The following is an 18,234-nucleotide window of genomic DNA, read 5'->3' on the forward strand; positions in this document are numbered from 1 at the left end:
CGGGCGGCCGGGGGTGGGCGGGCCCGGGGCTCGCCAGTGCGAGCCCCCACGCGGCCCCCCAAGTGCTGGCTGCAGCACAGCACCCCCGCCCAGGGTGTCCGACGCCGTCTCGGCCACTCGCGCAAAGGCGGGCTGGGGCTTTAGAGGACTTTAGGGGGACTGAGCTCTTAAAACAGCCAGTGAACTTGGCCGAGGGCACTCTAGCACCAGTCAGTGTGGGCGCCTCTGGACTCCGCTGTAGGCAGTGGGCGCGACCGAGCGAGTCAGAGGCTGTAGTAGTCCGGGGACCCATTCCTTTCCTTAATATGCGGACCTGGAACTCTGGTGCAGAGTGACCCGCACTTGGGGGTTTCCCGTGACCGCACCACAAAAGGCGGTATTTACGTTGACATGAGTTAGTTGGACGTGGTGAATGTTAAGGACTTCTGGAACGTGTTTATTTTGTGGAGACCTGTCTATTTGGACGATATTTGGGCGTAGCTCCTAAGGCATAAAGTAATGCTGGAAAAGTAAAGTCACTTTTTTTTTTAACTTTGAAAATTGTACCAAGACCCTAAGAGCAATACTATAAAATAAAACACTGACTATACTTAAAAACATAAACAAAACCAAAAAAAACACCCTCAGTTGATATCACTTTAAACCAGACTATCAAATTGGATGAGTGGCCAGACAGAACAGACTTACCTGGAGACGGTTTTCATCGTTTCCTAGCGAACTAACCAACTGAGGAACTAACTATCTTAGTCCAGAGTAGTTATTTGAAAAAGCATTTTGAACCTCTAAAGGTATGGAACAGTTTACTACAGCTTTTAGGAGGATGTGTTACCACTGGTAATTGATAACCATTTTCTTTGACGTTGATATAAAAAAGTAATCATTTAAAGAAGTGTCGCCAAATCTTGGGTGTGTTAACATTTTAAAAAAATCTAGTATCACGATGATGCATTTTTATAATGGACAAATATAATTAAGATTTCAATTGTATGACAATTAGAAGTCATTGTGATTCAAAAGGACTGAGGCATTCATAAATTGTGAATGAAGATGAAAACAATGATAAGGCCCTGGAGACGGTTTTCATCGTTTCCTAGCGAACTAACCAACTGAGGAACTAACTATCTTAGTCCAGAGTAGTTATTTGAAAAAAGCATTTTGAACCTCTAAAGGTATGGAACAGTTTACTACAGCTTTTAGGAGGATGTGTTACCACTGGTAATTGATAACCATTTTCTTTGACGTTGATATAAAAAAGTAATCATTTAAAGAAGTGTCGCCAAATCTTGGGTGTGTTAACATTTTAAAAAAATCTAGTATCACGATGATGCATTTTTATAATGGACAAATATAATTAAGATTTCAATTGTATGACAATTAGAAGTCATTGTGATTCAAAAGGACTGAGGCATTCATAAATTGTGAATGAAGATGAAAACAATGATAAGGCTTATTCAGTGATTGGATACAGTCCTGTAGCTTTTTGGCTGACACATTTTTTATTGTTTATATTTTGTTTGGCATCTGAGTATGATTAACTTAGATATGGCTATTTTCAGCAAGTAAATGTGCACTTTAATTTAACAAAACTGAAAAAATGAATTGCTGAGCTATTTGTATTTTTAAAGGAATGAATGATAATGGCCAATAAATATGATGAAAGTGCTTCAGGTAGAAAGAATTGCCATTAGTTGTAAAAGTTACATTTCATGTTACCCATCAGCCATTTTTTTTTCCTCTTTCTGCGAATCCATGTCCATTTGGTATTATTTTTACTGGAATCAAACAGAACAAATCGAAGTAAGCTTTTCACTTACAAAATACTCTACCACTTCTTCCCACCTGTAAAGAACGGATAATTGTACATTTTTCTATATTTATATTTTAGCATTAGCTTTTCAGAAGCACTGCTTGTGATTACATTGCATTTTTAGTTTCCTCTAGATAAGTATTGGAAAGTGACTGGTTTTATTTTAATTTATATAAAAAATGATATTGTAGCATCATGGCACATGGAATGTTAGGAGTATACACAGTATTATTTACGTATCACATTAGTATTCAAAGATACATACTTACTAACACTAATTCATGATGACTAATATTTTCTACTATTTTAAACGTATAAATCTAGGCTGATGTATTAAAACCATTGTGGAGATTTAAGGCCTATACCAGATAAGGAATTTTAGCTATAGAATTCTCACTTAACTAATCTTTATTTGACTTTATAGGTAATGTAAGGTGTTGCAAAAGTGAGGACACTTTAACAGTGTTACTTTTGAAACAGATCAGTAGTGTAGTTTTGTATTGCAAGAGCCTAGTAGATGTAGCAAAACATGTTTTAGCACAGGAATATTTGAAATAGAGTATCATTCTTAATTCCTTGCAAACTTTAAAAAGTATCTCAATTGTTGCAATAAGGTATTTAGGCTTTAGAAAGAATCTGAATTTAAAAGAAGTTCCTTTTCAGTTGATATTTAGCAAAATGGTATGCTCCAGTATCAGAACATCAATATAAATTAGTATTTATACATCAGTATAAACCAGATGTAAAAGGAAAATTAAGCACTAGCATATATGATTTAATATTTACTTTTTGTAAAAATAATATAAGCTCTTACTAATATACAATAACTTTCAATTGGCATGATGGAATTCAATATTTTTTTCTTTCGTTGTCTTTCAAGTTCCTTAGGTACATTTTTTCCCCTTAGTTTATTGTTATATAGCAATGCTCCAGGAACATTTAGTGTTTACCCTTCTGCTTCTGTATTGGTCTAATTTTCCATCCCTTTCATGGAAACCATTGTTTCTGAGAAGAAAAATAAATATGCCTAGTGAAATTAAGACTGTTTACTTTTATATCTGAAATTTGTAACTTAGTTATTTATTTTATCAATTTAGTTCAACTAAAGGAAGCTCTAAAATAGAAAGTATTACTGAACGTCAGTGCATTTTAATAAAAATTCTGAAAGAGCGAGGTTGCATATTATTTTAGTATAGACCCGTTAGATCTTAAATCACTGATATGTTTTTTTAAAAAATGATTTTCGTAATTGTTTAATGTTATTATGATAATCCATTAGTTAGCACATTTGAATAACTTAATCACTTTTTTGGGGGGGTGAGTACAGTTACTATGTTTTATATTCATGTCACTCTCAATCATTAAACATTTTGCTACTCAGCATTAGAAAACAGTCACACTTGGGAAATGACATTTATGCATGTTAATGTACAAATGTATGCGAGTTATAGCAAACCTCCGCTTGTAATCATTTTTTGGAGATATGTCCCCTTGTCAGATAAGTGATTCACTTAAAAGGAATCCACATAATAGTGAAGCCCTGAAAGATATTAATAAAGCCAATTGGCAGCCTGAGAAACTTTGCTACTTCTATTTATCAATTTTTAAAAATACATGTTTTAAAATAGTGTTTGATAGCATTGACAGTGAACTCAAGGCAACCTTTCAGAGAAGTGTTTGTGTACATTTGTTAAGAACTTCCAAATTCAGCCTTCAAAATTTGCATTCTGGTTGTTTAATTTATTAAAATATTGAGACTTAGTACATGATAGATGATGTTTGTGATCAAATATTGAAACTCAAACAAATTAATCAAAACTGTTTTTGATGTCTTTGTAAGAAGACAAAATGTTACTGAACATAGTACTTATAAGGACGTAAGTACTTAAGTGTTAGAGCATTGCTTAATATTTGTTAAAATAATACTGCATTTTATAAAGCAGGGCAAGGGCAAAATGAGTGAGACAAAGCTCCCTCCTCCCCTGTGTACTCTTCACATTCTCAAGTTTTTAGTTTATGAGTGCACACATGCACGTTTTTTAGTTATATCAATAAACTATAGTGAAAGTCAGCTTATAGGAAGTGAGTCCCCAAAGCCCGGTTAAGTCCACATTTCCTTGAACAGGCTTTTCTTTTGCATATATTTCTAAGGGGGATAAACAAAGTTTTTGTAGTTACAGTGAAAGCTAAAAGCATGGCATCAGAAAGTGTATGGAGATAGGGAGGTCTTATCATGGGCTGTGGTTGCTGTGAGCAGGGCTGCCTTCCCACACAAAGAACAGATTGTGGTTTAACTCTTTCCATGGCCTAGTTTAATGTGTTCGCATAGTAACCGAATTGTTCAAATCTCTGCTGGAAACTACTGATCGGTTTAATGATTTCCTCTATGGCATTTGGTTATGCCTCATGCTGTGATGTAATCATCTGCATTCAGTATTATTATAAAATTTTGATTCAGACTTATTCTGCTGTAGGAATGTTTTATAGCAATATGTTAGAACACTTGAGAACTACATTATTGATTGGATGGGACACATACCTCTTCCATATCTGAACTGCAAACTGCTAATGTGTTGCAGTATTTAGCATTAAAACTTTGAATTTCATCTTGAAAAAAGCGTTCATAGCTATATGGAGTTTTTCGGACTCCTTTGTTAGAGTGTCACTAGTCGTACTTTCATCATTTTTACCTAATGGAATTAGTCAGTCTGCTGAGTACATAGGATGTGTTCTACACAGTCCAGGGTGACTAATACGAGGATGTAAATTCTACCTTGGAATACAATCAGTTAAAAGGAATCCACATAATAGTGAAGCCCAAAGTTACTTTGTGGTTGGGATGACAATATAGTCACTGTGATCGGAAAAGTAGTTGCAGTGGAAGTTCTCATTCACTTCAGCTCTTGGCTTCTTGCATGCATCCGGTGTGCACGCACAGGACTTTCAGCTCTCTCTCTGAACAGGGATAGGCCCAAGTGTGTAAGACACGCTTTTACCTAAGTGAAGAGGTTATAAAACACTGACTGTATTGGAAAGTAACTAGAAATATCTACAGGTAGAGGTTATCCTCACTTCCCCCGCCCTTTAAAAAGCTTGAAACAGGCTGGAAAAATGCAGGTGCCTAAAGGTAAATCACTTCCTTGGGAAGACGAGTACTATATATCTGTGCACATGTGGCTTCGTAAGCACATGCATATGTGCACCCACAGTCCTGTCTGAAAATTCATATACGTGGCAAATGAATTGTATAGATTCCACAAAAGCAGGAACTGACCAACAGTGCACTCCTGGTGTCACCCTGCCACAGCATGCAGAGACACAAAGAATGTAAAGTTGGTGCCAAGTTGCCATTTTTCATTGTTCACCTCAGATTGATTTTTAAGGGGTTTAGAATAATTACCATGCTCATGTGACCGGGTAACAAATTAAGTGACTTTGTGGAGCTTCGTATTCTCTAGCAAAGTTGCAGAAAGTACATTCATGTAATTTTTGCTTTCAACTTTAAAAAGTTCTGTTTAAAAATGCAAGAGTGTGTCTGTGAGAGCAGAGAGAGAGAGAGAGAGAGAGAGTGTGTGTGTGTGTGTGTGTGTGTGTGTGTGTGTGTATTGGGAGTTAGTGTTGGTGGTGCAGGGAGAGAATGCACTGCTCAAAGTATGGAAACCTTCTGTTCAGGACACTGATACGACAAGCTGTGTCCTTTGCCCACTTTCCCTCACTGTATACCGGTTTCTCTAGTTACCACTCTTGGAATGGTGCTGTTTCAGTGTTGGAATGTTGGACGTTTGATAAGAAAATGGATCAAGTTTAATGGCGCATGCTCTTTGTGCCACCAGCAGCCTCTTGCTGAGAGCATGCTCCAAAAGCGGGAACTGTGTGGCATTACACTGAGCATCTATATGCTTTGTGTTTCTGTGCCACAGAGAAGAGAAATGAACTGTGGCATTGCTCCTGCCTTCTGAACAGCTCTGCTCCGATTTAAAAAAAAAAAAAATCTCACTGTGTTCTTTGTAAAATGGTACTGCATAGTGTTAGTTGGTCAATTCAATTCTAAATATTAAATTAGGTGCTAAACATCTTGGTTGCATATGTTTTGAAGAATGTAGAATGTATGGGATTGGGTGGGAGTGAGGGGGATGGGGCTAGAATGGAAGTCTAAAATATAAACCTGACTTTCTTTACAGGAGGGGAAATGAATCTGTAAATTTTGGTGGAAAGGGGGGCAGCTCGGCATACTTAGTTTTTAAAATTGTCCTGCTATTTTGATCATTTTAAATAAGAAAAGAATGTTATTTTCATCTTTAAGTTTTGTACTGCGTTGGGAATGGGTCGTGGTCTTGTTTTTTTAAGCATTTTAAATTAAACTGACTATACACATCTTCTTTCCCCCTTCATCTTCCACAGGATGAATTTCACCCATTCATCGAGGCACTTCTTCCACATGTCCGTGCAATCGCCTATACTTGGTTCAACCTGCAGGCTCGAAAACGCAAGTACTTTAAAAAGCATGAGAAGCGAATGTCAAAGGATGAAGAAAGAGCAGTCAAAGATGAGCTTCTCAGTGAAAAGCCTGAAATCAAACAGAAGTGGGCATCCAGGCTCCTGGCCAAGCTGCGTAAAGATATCCGCCAGGAGTACCGAGAGGACTTTGTGCTCACCGTGACTGGCAAGAAGCACCCGTGCTGTGTCTTATCCAATCCTGACCAGAAGGGTAAGATTAGGAGAATCGACTGCCTGCGACAGGCAGACAAAGTCTGGCGTCTGGATCTAGTCATGGTGATCCTGTTCAAAGGCATCCCCTTGGAAAGTACCGATGGAGAGCGGCTCATGAAATCCCCACATTGCACAAACCCAGCACTTTGTGTCCAGCCACATCATATCACAGTATCAGTTAAGGAGCTTGATTTGTTTTTGGCATACTACGTGCAGGAGCAAGGTAGGAGCAGATTGTTCTTTCTTCTAGCACGGCAAACACTGCCCACAAACCTCCGTATACGGAATATCTGGCTTGGGTTAGATGGTCCTCGAGGTCCCTAGATCTCCTCCACCCTCTCTGGGCACAGTGGTGTGCTCGCTTCCACTGACAAGTTCACAGCCATGTGCGAGCCATGTAAATAGACACAGAGCTTTTCTACCTGCATAGGCTTGGGCATTTAAAGAAAAACCACAAAGAGATGCGTTTTCAAATGTCTTTGAAATGATCTACTTTTTCAAAAACGCAGAGTAGTCTAGAAAATATAGTGTATTACACTTGGCTTTCTGTGTTAGGCTACGTTTCTTACATCTAGTCATCGTTTCCCTATTTGGAAATGTAACTTTAATTATGAATAGTTAAACCGCTTTTTAATAATCTTTGTACTAGCCTCTTACTAAGGAGGTAGATGAACTTTGTTCACAAATTTGGTGCTGTTGCACTGAAAATAGAATTAATATTTACTATTACAAAATGCTTAAGGTAGCCAGTATCAGAAAGTATTTCTTACGTAGATCTAATTTATTTAATTTGATATTTCTGTCAGCACCTACTTTTGATTGTGTAATATTCGCTGTGGGTTAAATGGAATACAGATCTTGTTTAAATAATTTATAATATGTTTTCCCATATGACCTGGGAACACTTAATATTGCTAGTTTACTTGAATGTAAATTCGTAAAACTTACCGAGGAGAAAAGTTGCAACTCTCCTTACAGAACGTTAAGGAACAAAAACAGAAAGTGGACTGGTTACACTGGTTTAAAATAAATCTCAAAAAGAATGCAGGAACTGCATACCATACTTATTTTTTAAAATACTCGATGGAGTGATCTAAAAGTTGCCTCAATAAGTCAAAATAAGTGATGTTGTTGCTGAGTATATGTTGAGTTAATGAAATATGTTTCGATAGTATTTTTATTTTTTTAAGATATTTTCCTTAAGTAGGTGAGAGCTTATTTTCTTCAAATGAATGTGTCAGGCTATAGATGTCCTTATAGTAACAACAGTCCGTAGTAAAACATCATCTAATAAAGCAGCATACCAAAAGTGGACTGAAGTTTGAGCTACTACAGATGGTGGGTCATTTCCGAACTTGGCCTGGTGGGAGGGAAAATGGCCTGCAGATAGCCAGGTGGCAGACGTTATATAAACGGAGGATTTAATAAATTGCAATGAACTTTATTGTCATCCAAAAATGTACAATATCAGAATGACTCTTTTGACTCAGAAATCGAGCTACTATGAGCTTTTGGTCTTGATAGTTTTTTTGATGTAGTTTTTGAGATAAGTAAAATTTTTAGTCTAATTCTAAATCATGGTGTCTAATATATACTTGGAAGTGTTACATTTTAAAAAAGGGAAGTGTTACGTTTACTATTTTCATGCATTTAAGAACTAAAGTCCAAGTAATGTTGGATTGGAGAAAATATATTTTCCTCTTGTGTGTCCTAAAATAAAATCTCATTAACACATGACAATTTGATTGACAGCTGTCTAGTAGGTGACATTTTAAGGTGGGCTGTATATGTGTGCTGGATTGACGATAAGTGTGTTGTCACTGTGTTGTGAAAGTCAAGGCTGCAAGTAAAGTTTTCAAAAGTGGGTCATGTAACTTTTGAGCACAGAGACGGAGATTTTCAGCCACTCACTTCTGGTCACATTTGCACTTACCTGAAGGCTAGTCTTTGAGGTGTGCATGCACACACATTTACTCCAAGGGCAGGCAGCCAACTTTCATAGTTTTGATGAACTGACAATAAAAAAGGATCCTTTGGATTTGTGAAGATAGATTGACAAAAGAAAATATGCACAAATGCCTTCTGTATTACACCGTTAGTCATGGTCATCCCAAAGTTTTAGGCAACTCTTGGAGACCATACTTTCAGTAGAAAACACTGATTTTTGTTGTTCAGACAATCTCTATTGTATAACATCTCTATTTTACCCTGCGCGTCTAATAGGTATCCTCTGCTACCTGCGGGTGCATCTCCTCTTAACATCTGTTAGCGTTTTCTTTGAAAAAGTCACATCAGGATGCTTTTGTGTTCTCCTTTTTCAAAATTTCTATCTTTTTCTTTGTCAAGTGTAGGTTAATTATGCCATTTTGCAGTGCAATTGATTAAAGAAGGCAGGTTTTAAAAGATAACTCAGTAGTCAATCAGAGAGCTGCATATCTCACATCATGACTTTTTATTTCTCTTCCAAGTACATGAAAAACCACTTAAGTCTGTTTTATAATTCAGGTAAAGAAGTATAAAGAAAAATGTGAAAGAAAAATCAGAAAAGAGAAACATAACGTTTGCAACAGAATGAGCAACCAAATTACCTCCCCCCCCCCCTTTTTTTTCTCTTTCTCTTTCCCCACTTCTAAATGACTGGGAGAAAAACATGAGAAAGAACAGAGAGAATGCCAAAGATGGTTGCCACTGGCACCAGGATTGGCATCAGACCCTCTTTGTTTAGCTCAGGGTGCCTGTGATTTGTTAGTTGGCATCCGCATTGCAGTGTGGAGTGATGTTACAATATATTGACAATTTCCAGATCTAGAAATGTCAATAGTCCTCTTGGTTATTTATACGAGACCACATTCTGCATCTCTTCTGGAGGAGGAAATAAAGACCAACATATAATAAAGTTCCATTGTTGACCAACTTCCTATGCTTTTCTGTTTCCCTCTTTCTTTTTTGGTTCAACTCACACTGTTCTTCTTCTTCATGCCTAGCAACCTCCTTCTCCTTCTTTCTTAAATATGGAAAGAGTTACTATAGCTTTGACACAAGCTATAGTGCTCTTTCTGCATCTGATATGAGTTGGGGGGAAATATATGCATTTGGAAATATAGTTTTGATATATAGTTCATTTTTGCATCACATGGCTGGAAGGCAGTATTGCCTTTAAAGCCAAATCCCTTTGTTATTCAGCTTCTTCTATGGCATATAGTCCGGTTGACCGCAATTTAGTCCATTTTAGCATTTTTTTTAAGTTCCATTGTTGACCAACTTCCTATGCTTTTCTGTTTCCCTCTTTCTTTTTTGGTTCAACTCACACTGTTCTTCTTCTTCATGCCTAGCAACCTCCTTCTTTCTTAAATATGGAAAGAGTTACTATAGCTTTGACACAAGCTATAGTGCTCTTTCTGCATCTGATATGAGTTGGGGGGAAATATATGCATTTGGAAATATAGTTTTGATATATAGTTCATTTTTGCATCACATGGCTGGAAGGCAGTATTGCCTTTAAAGCCAAATCCCTTTGTTATTCAGCTTCTTCTATGGCATATAGTCCGGTTGACCGCAATTTAGTCCATTTTAGCATTTTTTTTTCATTAGCCAAGGGTCGTGTTCAGTGTATCTGTTTATAAAAAATATATGCTCCCCTACTTTACCTAAAATGTATACATCATTTGGGAGTAACTGCGTTTAAATCCATAAAATCATTTGGCATTATTGATTCAGAGGGCTGCGCTTCGGCTGTTTCGTTGCTACAAGAACCGCCATTTTGTTTGTGAAGTGCCAGGCGAGGGGGAAAAAAAAGGCAGACACTGTGTTTGATGCCAATAATGGTTGCCAGTGGCACCGAGGTTGGCATCAGACCCTCTTTGTCTAGTTGCTGAATGCCTTTGATTCGTTGGTTGGCATCCGCATTGCAGTGGGCACACTGGAAAGTTTTTGACAATCCCTGAATGAAAGCTGCTTGCTTGTTTGCTGCAGTAAACCTTAGCTAATATAAAACCCTTCCTTTTTTGTCTTTTTTGAAAAGATTGTGACAGATTAAAGAAAAAACAGTTTTAAAGTGGTCTTCATTTTTCCAAAGATATGAAAGATGTCCAATGATTCTTGGGCAGGTGGTACCTATTCCCCATATTGTCTTTGTTATTGCATTCATGCAAGCAAAGCAAAACAAAACAAAACAAAAGCCAGGCAAGCCTTGTGCAACACACCTTCTTGAAACCTAAGTGTCCTATAGGATACAGGGAGTACTATGACAAGTGTGTGGAGGGCAAGCCTAATGTAGGGATGTGTAATACATTCACTCCGACTGTGGCTTTCAGTCACATAACTGCTTATTTCTCATGCAATTTCTAGTTCTCTCGGTTTCCACACTTGCAAATTTTATAGTAACATGTTGATAGGACCTTACTTTTCTCTCTGGTTGGTAATGGGTGTCAGTGTGAATGTTGAAAATGAAGAAGAAGGAGAAGAAAAACAAGAGAGAGGGAGAGAAAGAAAACCTTAATGAGGAAACCGATGTGTTAAGGTCTGATATAAATCTGTCATTCCTGAATTTCTCAATTCTGCATTAAAATGTTGCCAAATGCATAGTGCACGATTCCGCACACCAGAACAGCCAACCAAAAGGCTAAAATAATTTTGCTTGAAGTTTCCTAGATAGTTAGCATTAATATTGCTTTCTGGTTAACCACCATTATCTCGTTAATTAATAAGAAGGATTAGCAGTTCTACCCAAAGGGCTGTACAGAAGGAAGTCTGGCCTATGGGAGGCCTTGAGTTGCCAGACTGTGTCCTGTCTGAAGGGAAAAAAGGGTGGGGTGGTGAGGATGGTGGGGGAACTGGGCTTTCTCTGAGCCAGGGAAAGGTTTTAAAGACGGAGATGTCACAACACACCAAGAAGTTTAAAGGTTTCAAGAGATAGTAACTGTTGTCATGAACTGAACAGATCAGAGTTTAAACTAAGTCAACCTAACTGATTTTTGGACTGTACTTTGTACTCTTATTAAACATGTTTTGGAGTCCAAAAGAGAGTCCAGACACTTCATTGCTATCATCTAAAAGTAGTTTCCTTTAGTTTAGAGTCCAAAAAATCATAATCCATTGCCAGATGGAAGCTTTTTTTGTTTTATTGTTGAAAGTTATAATATTTAAAGTACATTTTGAAGTGAAAAGTGTGACTTGTTTATGGGGGACACTTACTGTTTTTTGATAGAATCCTTCCTAGTGTTACATGCCATTAGTGAGGAAGAAAATGCTAAGAATTATTTTCTTTCTACGGTTACTGAATTTCAGAATCCTTTTGGATAACAATTTCCTTAAGTGGATAACTGTTTGCACGGTGACAGTGTACTTTACCGGTTTAATACATTTCACCTCATTTGCAGGTATTTCCTATTATGGGGAAAATTAGCTTTCATAATTTGTTAAAATGAGGCTGCTTTCCAGGATGATTTGGTGTGCCCACATTGTGAAATGCTCAGGGAACATGAAGTTTGTGTGTAGGTGAAATACTTTGTATGCATGTTTGATTTGGGGGAACATTGCTAGAGTTTCCCTTTTCACATCCTGTCCTTGACTGAACTCATGAACTCTAGTGCACATTTGTTTGCATTCCGGCTCATACACAATTCAGAAGATAAAGAAGGCTCTTATTGACATGTCTTGCTCCTAGTCTTAATGAGACCTTTGTGGGAATATATATTGTGAGATAAGATACTTAGCAATTTTCTCACTGATAAGAAGGAAGCACACTTTAAGGGGCCAGAAGTTCACCTCTCTGCCATGATAGCCCTGCCACAGGATAGCTTTGCCAGACAATTCAAGAGTTAAACTCTGAGGCCCCAGTTGCCAGCTGGGAAAGCTTGGCATCTGTGTTCCGATATGGCAAACTAAGCTCTTGCATTGCTGTTAATATGATCTCATTTTTCAAGGAGAAAGGAGTGGAAGAGAGCAGGCTCATTTGTTATTATCAGTTGTTATTTGCAAATATTTAAAAATTACACGGTGTTCCACGTTTTGGAGGAAGCAGAGGTTGGTAAGATATCTTGCGTTAGGCATCCTTCCTCACCTCACTCTCTCCCCGCTATATACAGGGAATGACACATTTTGTAGAAAAAAATATTTGTCTAGGTTATGTAGTTAGATTCACATATGTGGTACAGTATAACTCCTACATGGTAAAATAACTTTGAATAACTCGCTATGTGTAGGAACCAAAATAGTATCCATTGTTAAAAAAAAAAAGATAATTCGGGGACACTGTTTTAAACTGATAGAATCTGATGGTCAGGTTGCCCAAAGGGTGGCTTCCTCTAGACACAGTTATTACAGAGTATGTGTTTAGCGACTTAGAGCTGAGCAAGAACTATTAAGGGAGACCACCTCTTGCCACTGATGTAGTTCTTTCAAATTTCTGTTTTAACAAAGTGATACATCAGAAGCATATCCAAACAGAGACAATATAGATTTGTAATGGGTTTAGCAGGATTTTTAATTTATTTGGGTTTTCCTAAATTTGGAATTTAGGAAGGACTGTCCCACAGAAAATTAAAGTTTTAATCCTCCACTAACTTTTTCCTTTTGAATTTGGCATTGCTCTTTGAAACAAGTCAAGATATCCAATTTAGTAAGGTCTTTCTCCATGTAAGTGTTCATTTTGCTAGGTTAAACTGAAACACTAGACAAGGAGGGTTAAAGAACTGTTTGTTTCGTGCCACTCTTACACTTGTCATCTCTGTGACCAGTTAGAAGTTCAGTACCTGGAAAGGGAGGGGCCCATTGGGAGGCTGAGTCAGAATTCTCTAGAATTCCTAAAATTGAGATAAGTTAGTTTTCATTTCTGTTATCCCAGTGACTTGCATGAGAACTGACTTTATAACCAAAGTAGTAATTATTGCATTGTTTGAAACTTAAGGTCTGCAGAGTGGGAATAGTATGTACGACACTTATTGGAAAAAGCACTTGTTAAACATCTGAACATGATCTCTGAACGTGATGCGCAAAAGCAAGGATGATCCCTTATTCTGAAACCAGCTTTCAAATGCATGTTTCTATTCTGTTTATGGAAGAATGGCATTTTTTAGTTGGACATTGATGAGAGTAGCGCTTGCAACCCCTGAGTTTATGGTGTACATGGTATGGCGGAGCATTGATTAGTCGACATACGGTTCAAAGCAAGTTTTCCGACTTTCCCCCCTCTATCCTTGTGGAGGAGGAATACTTTTAGAAATCTCAAGGACTAGTGGTTATGCGATCGGAAACTCGAGTTATTACAGCAGCATGCCTCAGTGCCAAGCATAGCAAGAAGAGACGCTTCCGCTTGATCTTGCCTGCTTCTCTGTGGCAACGTGGTATGCTGCCTCATTTTAAAGTAAATTCTTAGGTCCTTGAACTCTAATTATGTGATGTGGTTAATTTAACTGAATTCAGTTGTTAGGATTTGGCATAGAGAATAAATCATCAAACTGCAGAGAACTTGTGAAAACTAAGTGCGTGGAGTAAGGAATGAAGCTGTGGGATTAGCTTATGTGAGACTGAACGTTACAGGATGTGAGACTAATAGGACTTGAATGGTTGGGTTTTTGGTTGTTATATTATTCAGAAAATTGGAAGAAATGGCTACCAATTAACCAATGAGGTGGAAAGACCTTGAGGCTGAACGAAAGGCCACACATATTTCAAAAAAATTCTCAAAATTTAAATGAAGCAATGTTCTAAGAAAGGAAAACAAGCTATTGTATTTGTGTGCATAAGTATATTGTTTAGAATAAAACACTTAGGTCCGCATATTCTCTCTGTTTATGGTGATAATTTAAACAGGGCAGCATTGATGAATCACAGGCAAATTAAAGAACTCTGAATAAGAACTATATAATTGAAAATATGGAGTGATGGATGAAGTAATTTTACTAGCTGAAAGTTGCCTGGAGGTTGTATATTTCCAGAATCCCATTTTAAGGCAGTTCAGAGCATGTAGTATAATAAGTTATTGATGAGGCACAAATCAAAACTGGAATTTGTTTGGACAAGTGCAAAATAAAATAAGAATTACCTTTGAGGAAAAGAAAAAAATAATGCTAAATACCTGGAGTTCTAAAATTCGAGTTAGCTTCAACTTATTTCTCAAAATAGGACACTTAAGAAGTAGTCCTCACTGAATTTTGAAATACATGTACACTCGCATTACACTACACAAGAGCATTTAGAAAGCGTAAATTAATAATAAGTGACATTCATATATATTCTGATGCTGAACATAGGTGACGGTTTGCTCAAAAACCTGATTTTCCATACTCACATTGAAAAACTATGGCGAAATGTATTGGTGTTAAGAGGGAGTAGAGGTGAGGACTAACATGTAATCACAAGTGTGAGATGTTAAGAGAAAGGTCTTTGAAATGGGGTGTGTTGTGTAACTCATGTGAGTGGGGGATTACATTTATGCCTATGTTAATAACATGAGTATGTCGATATGAAGTCTGTACCCCTCTATCAGTAAATTCTAAAGTGTGAACAATGCTCCTGCTTAGGACAACTTGTATTTTATTATTCTGACATCTGCAGTTTCTGGATGGATTACCTTAAATTTGCTATGCTATGTTAAAAGCCTTGTTTTATGAGGTCGGTCTCAGCTTCTGGCCTTGGTGTCAGGAACCCTGCTACGTGATGCAACTTGCCTTGTTAGGTTTAATTGACCAAAGCTGATGTGTTAAAACAATTCATTTGTGCTGTAACTTATGCCCTGGCTAAGTTGCTACCTGAATCCCTTGACCTTGACTTGTCTGGGTCATGAATGGCTGCAAGCTGTTTGACCTTTCTATTGTGTAGTAATGTCACTGTTTCCTCTTATTCTTTTATGGTAATAGCTGACAAAAAGGCCCCAGCCCTTACTTTACACACCAGTGGATTCCAGGCGTCCCTCTGCGGTAGCTACATCTTCTGTTTGACATGGTCTGGCTGTAGAAGTGACTTTCTTTTGTTTGCTGACAGTGATGGGGACAAATTTGCAGCCCTCCTTGTGACAGGAGGTGGGGGATAGGATTCTGGCATTTGGAGGGATTTGGATTTATTCTGCTTAGATTTTCAGTTTCTGTGTTTTATGATGACGCATATCCCAATTTCCTTTCACCCACTCTTTTGAGGTTGGCTTTTTAGCGTTTTATATTTATGGTTTCCTTAATAATTACTTTTCAACATTTTCAACTGTTACAATAAAAATATTTGATTGTCATTATATGAGGTAAAAGTGGTAAATTTAGTTATGTTTTTGGTTACCAGTGTGTGAGTCCTAAAACAACTGACTTTTAAACTTCACCCTATAAATCTTTGTCTGGTATTAGAGAACTATGAATACTGAACATGCAGGATAAAAGCAGAATTCTAAAAACATGAGAGTAATGGTGTAACTTTATATCTACCATCTTATAACTTATATTATAGTTTTAGAGAGGCCTAGCCTTTGTGACTGAAATAGCTAGATTTCATGACATAGTAGAGAACCATTAGTCAATATGAAGATTTTACTTCTGTAGGGACTTTTGCCAGCATGTAAAATTAACTGCTTATTTTAGCGAATATAAATTTTATTTTCTTCTACCCTTCGTAAAAAAGTCATATATAGAAATACAGAATTTTATCTCCATTACTCTAAGCAGTGAAATAATTGTATTTTAAAAATATTGGAAATGCCTTCTAAAATGTTAAAACACAGATATTTTTATCCTACCAAACTTTTCTTTGCCAAATATGACATTATAGTTCATGATTTTTCCTATATTTGCCAGATTAAATATTTAAAATCCAAGCTGTTACATTTTATTTTTACATTATTAGAGGGAAAGGGAAGTTTAAGTTAGAATGTGCATTTCCTCACTGGTATGCCGCATACTGTTTATACGCGTGTGTGGATACACTGACAGATGAGAGACAATGTGGTACAGGCGCTAGAACCTTGGAAAACAAGCACTAGAATTTTGTATTCCTGGTTTAAAAGTGTCTGAAAATAGCAGGTGAGAGGTTTTCTTTTCTTTTCTTTCTTATTCTTTTTTCGGTTGTTGTCTTATACTATTTTTTCCCCTAAGAATGTTCACAAGATCAAGACATTTAAGTGCTTTTCAGAATTGATCATGTTGACAATAAGCGTCCCAGAGGTAAGAGGAAGAAAGGTGAATGAGATGCACTGAACCTGATATCAGTGAGTTTCCTCAGTTTCTGTCTCCTCTCCTATAAAAACTGAGCGTAGAAAACATCTCTCTTGCTTTCCTGCTCTTTCACTGTCATACTCAGCGGTAGTACCAGCATGGAGTATGATTTGGATGTGGCGAGTGGGCTAATGGGTCAAGTAGGCAGTAGGACTGTTGTATGAGAATAGCAACTGGCCCCTGAGGATTTAAAAATGGCCATAATTTTTTCTAGAATTCTGCCTCAGTTTCTTCATGGAAAGAATTTTAAGGCAGTCTCAGTTGTTGAGTTAAAGAGGTTAAGTTCCAGCTCACCCTAAATAAGACCAATGTGGTAGCATGCATCTGTGGTCCTGGCTTACTGGGAGGCTCAGCAGGAGGACTGGAATGTGGTGAGACCCTGTTGAAATCCTTTCTTTCCTATACTATCTCATAAAAAGAAGAAATTATGCTCCCGGACCACGGATAACTAGTAGGGACTGGTGTGTGTTTATGTATGTGCATGTGTGTGTTCTGAGAAGTTGCGAAGTGAAATTAGGAAAAATAAAAACAAAAACAAAAGAGAGAAGTGGGACTTAGATCTCATAGGAATTAAGAAAGATGACATATTCCCAGATCGAAGAGTAAATAGCATGGATATTGTCATCCTTGGGGTTTTGGATTGCTTTCAGAGTTGAGCAGATCTCCTTTCTTCTTGCCTCTAGTTTTCATAGAGCACAGGAAGTGTCTTTGTTAATTTGGGTTGCCATGACAAAGGAATATAAACTGGTGACTTACAAATACTGAAATGTATTTCTCACAGTTCTGGAGGCTGGAGGTCCAAGATGAGGGTACTAGCATTGGGTTCCGTCTGGTGAGGCCCTCTTCCATGTCACAGACTGCCTACTTCTGGTATTCTCAGATGGTGAAAAAGAGTGAGAAAACCCTGTGTGGTTTCTTTCATAAGAGGGCTAGCCCCCTTTGCAAGGGCTCCACCTCCTACTAATATCCTGAAGATTCCACCTCAAAATACCATTACATTGGGGGCTAGGATTTCAAGATACAAATTTTGGAAGGACACAGAAAGGATGTGCATAGAATCCGACATTTGGGGTCCTAGTCCTGGTTTTGCCCTTTATTAGCTTCTTAACCTTGGCAAGTCACGTATGTTCCATGTTCTTTGACTTTCTGTTTGATAAGATTGGAATTGAAATGCATATTTCCCAGAGTCATTTTAGGGTTAAATGAAATAATTCATGTAAGTACAAACAATAATGTTAACAATAGCCATTATTACTACATATGAAAGACCATCACATAATTTAGACCTCCAAAGAAACTATCCAATAGCAAAGAGTAGGAATGATTGGATGTTGAAGCAAGGGGTCATGAGTTATTTTATGTGTATTTCAGGTGATAAGACATTCTAGAGAAAAAAGATATACTGATCACAGTGATGTGTGTAAATATTTGTTAGTAAACACTCCACATGTAGGCACATGATATTAGCTATTTTAAAAAAATATTATTTATTCATTTTATGAAAGAAAAAGAGAAAGACATGGA

The 18,234-nt window shown here is 37.4% G+C and overlaps 1 protein-coding gene across 5 annotated transcripts in view; it reads left to right on the forward strand.

The window, feature by feature from the left end:
• The window catches only part of NFIB (nuclear factor I B), a 269,326-nt gene that overhangs the window by 574 nt on the left and 250,518 nt on the right, over positions 1 to 18,234 (forward strand). For all 5 annotated transcript variants that reach the window (XM_006163839.3, XM_006163840.3, XM_006163842.3 and 2 more), the window contains exon 2: positions 6,209 to 6,740. In XM_006163839.3, the coding sequence (XP_006163901.1) occupies positions 6,209 to 6,740 (532 nt within the window). The remainder of the gene's footprint in view (positions 1 to 6,208; positions 6,741 to 18,234) is intronic.

Source organism: Tupaia chinensis, unplaced genomic scaffold (assembly GCF_000334495.1).
Source record: "Tupaia chinensis unplaced genomic scaffold, TupChi_1.0 Scaffold143247_2, whole genome shotgun sequence".
NCBI lineage: Eukaryota > Metazoa > Chordata > Mammalia > Scandentia > Tupaiidae > Tupaia > Tupaia belangeri.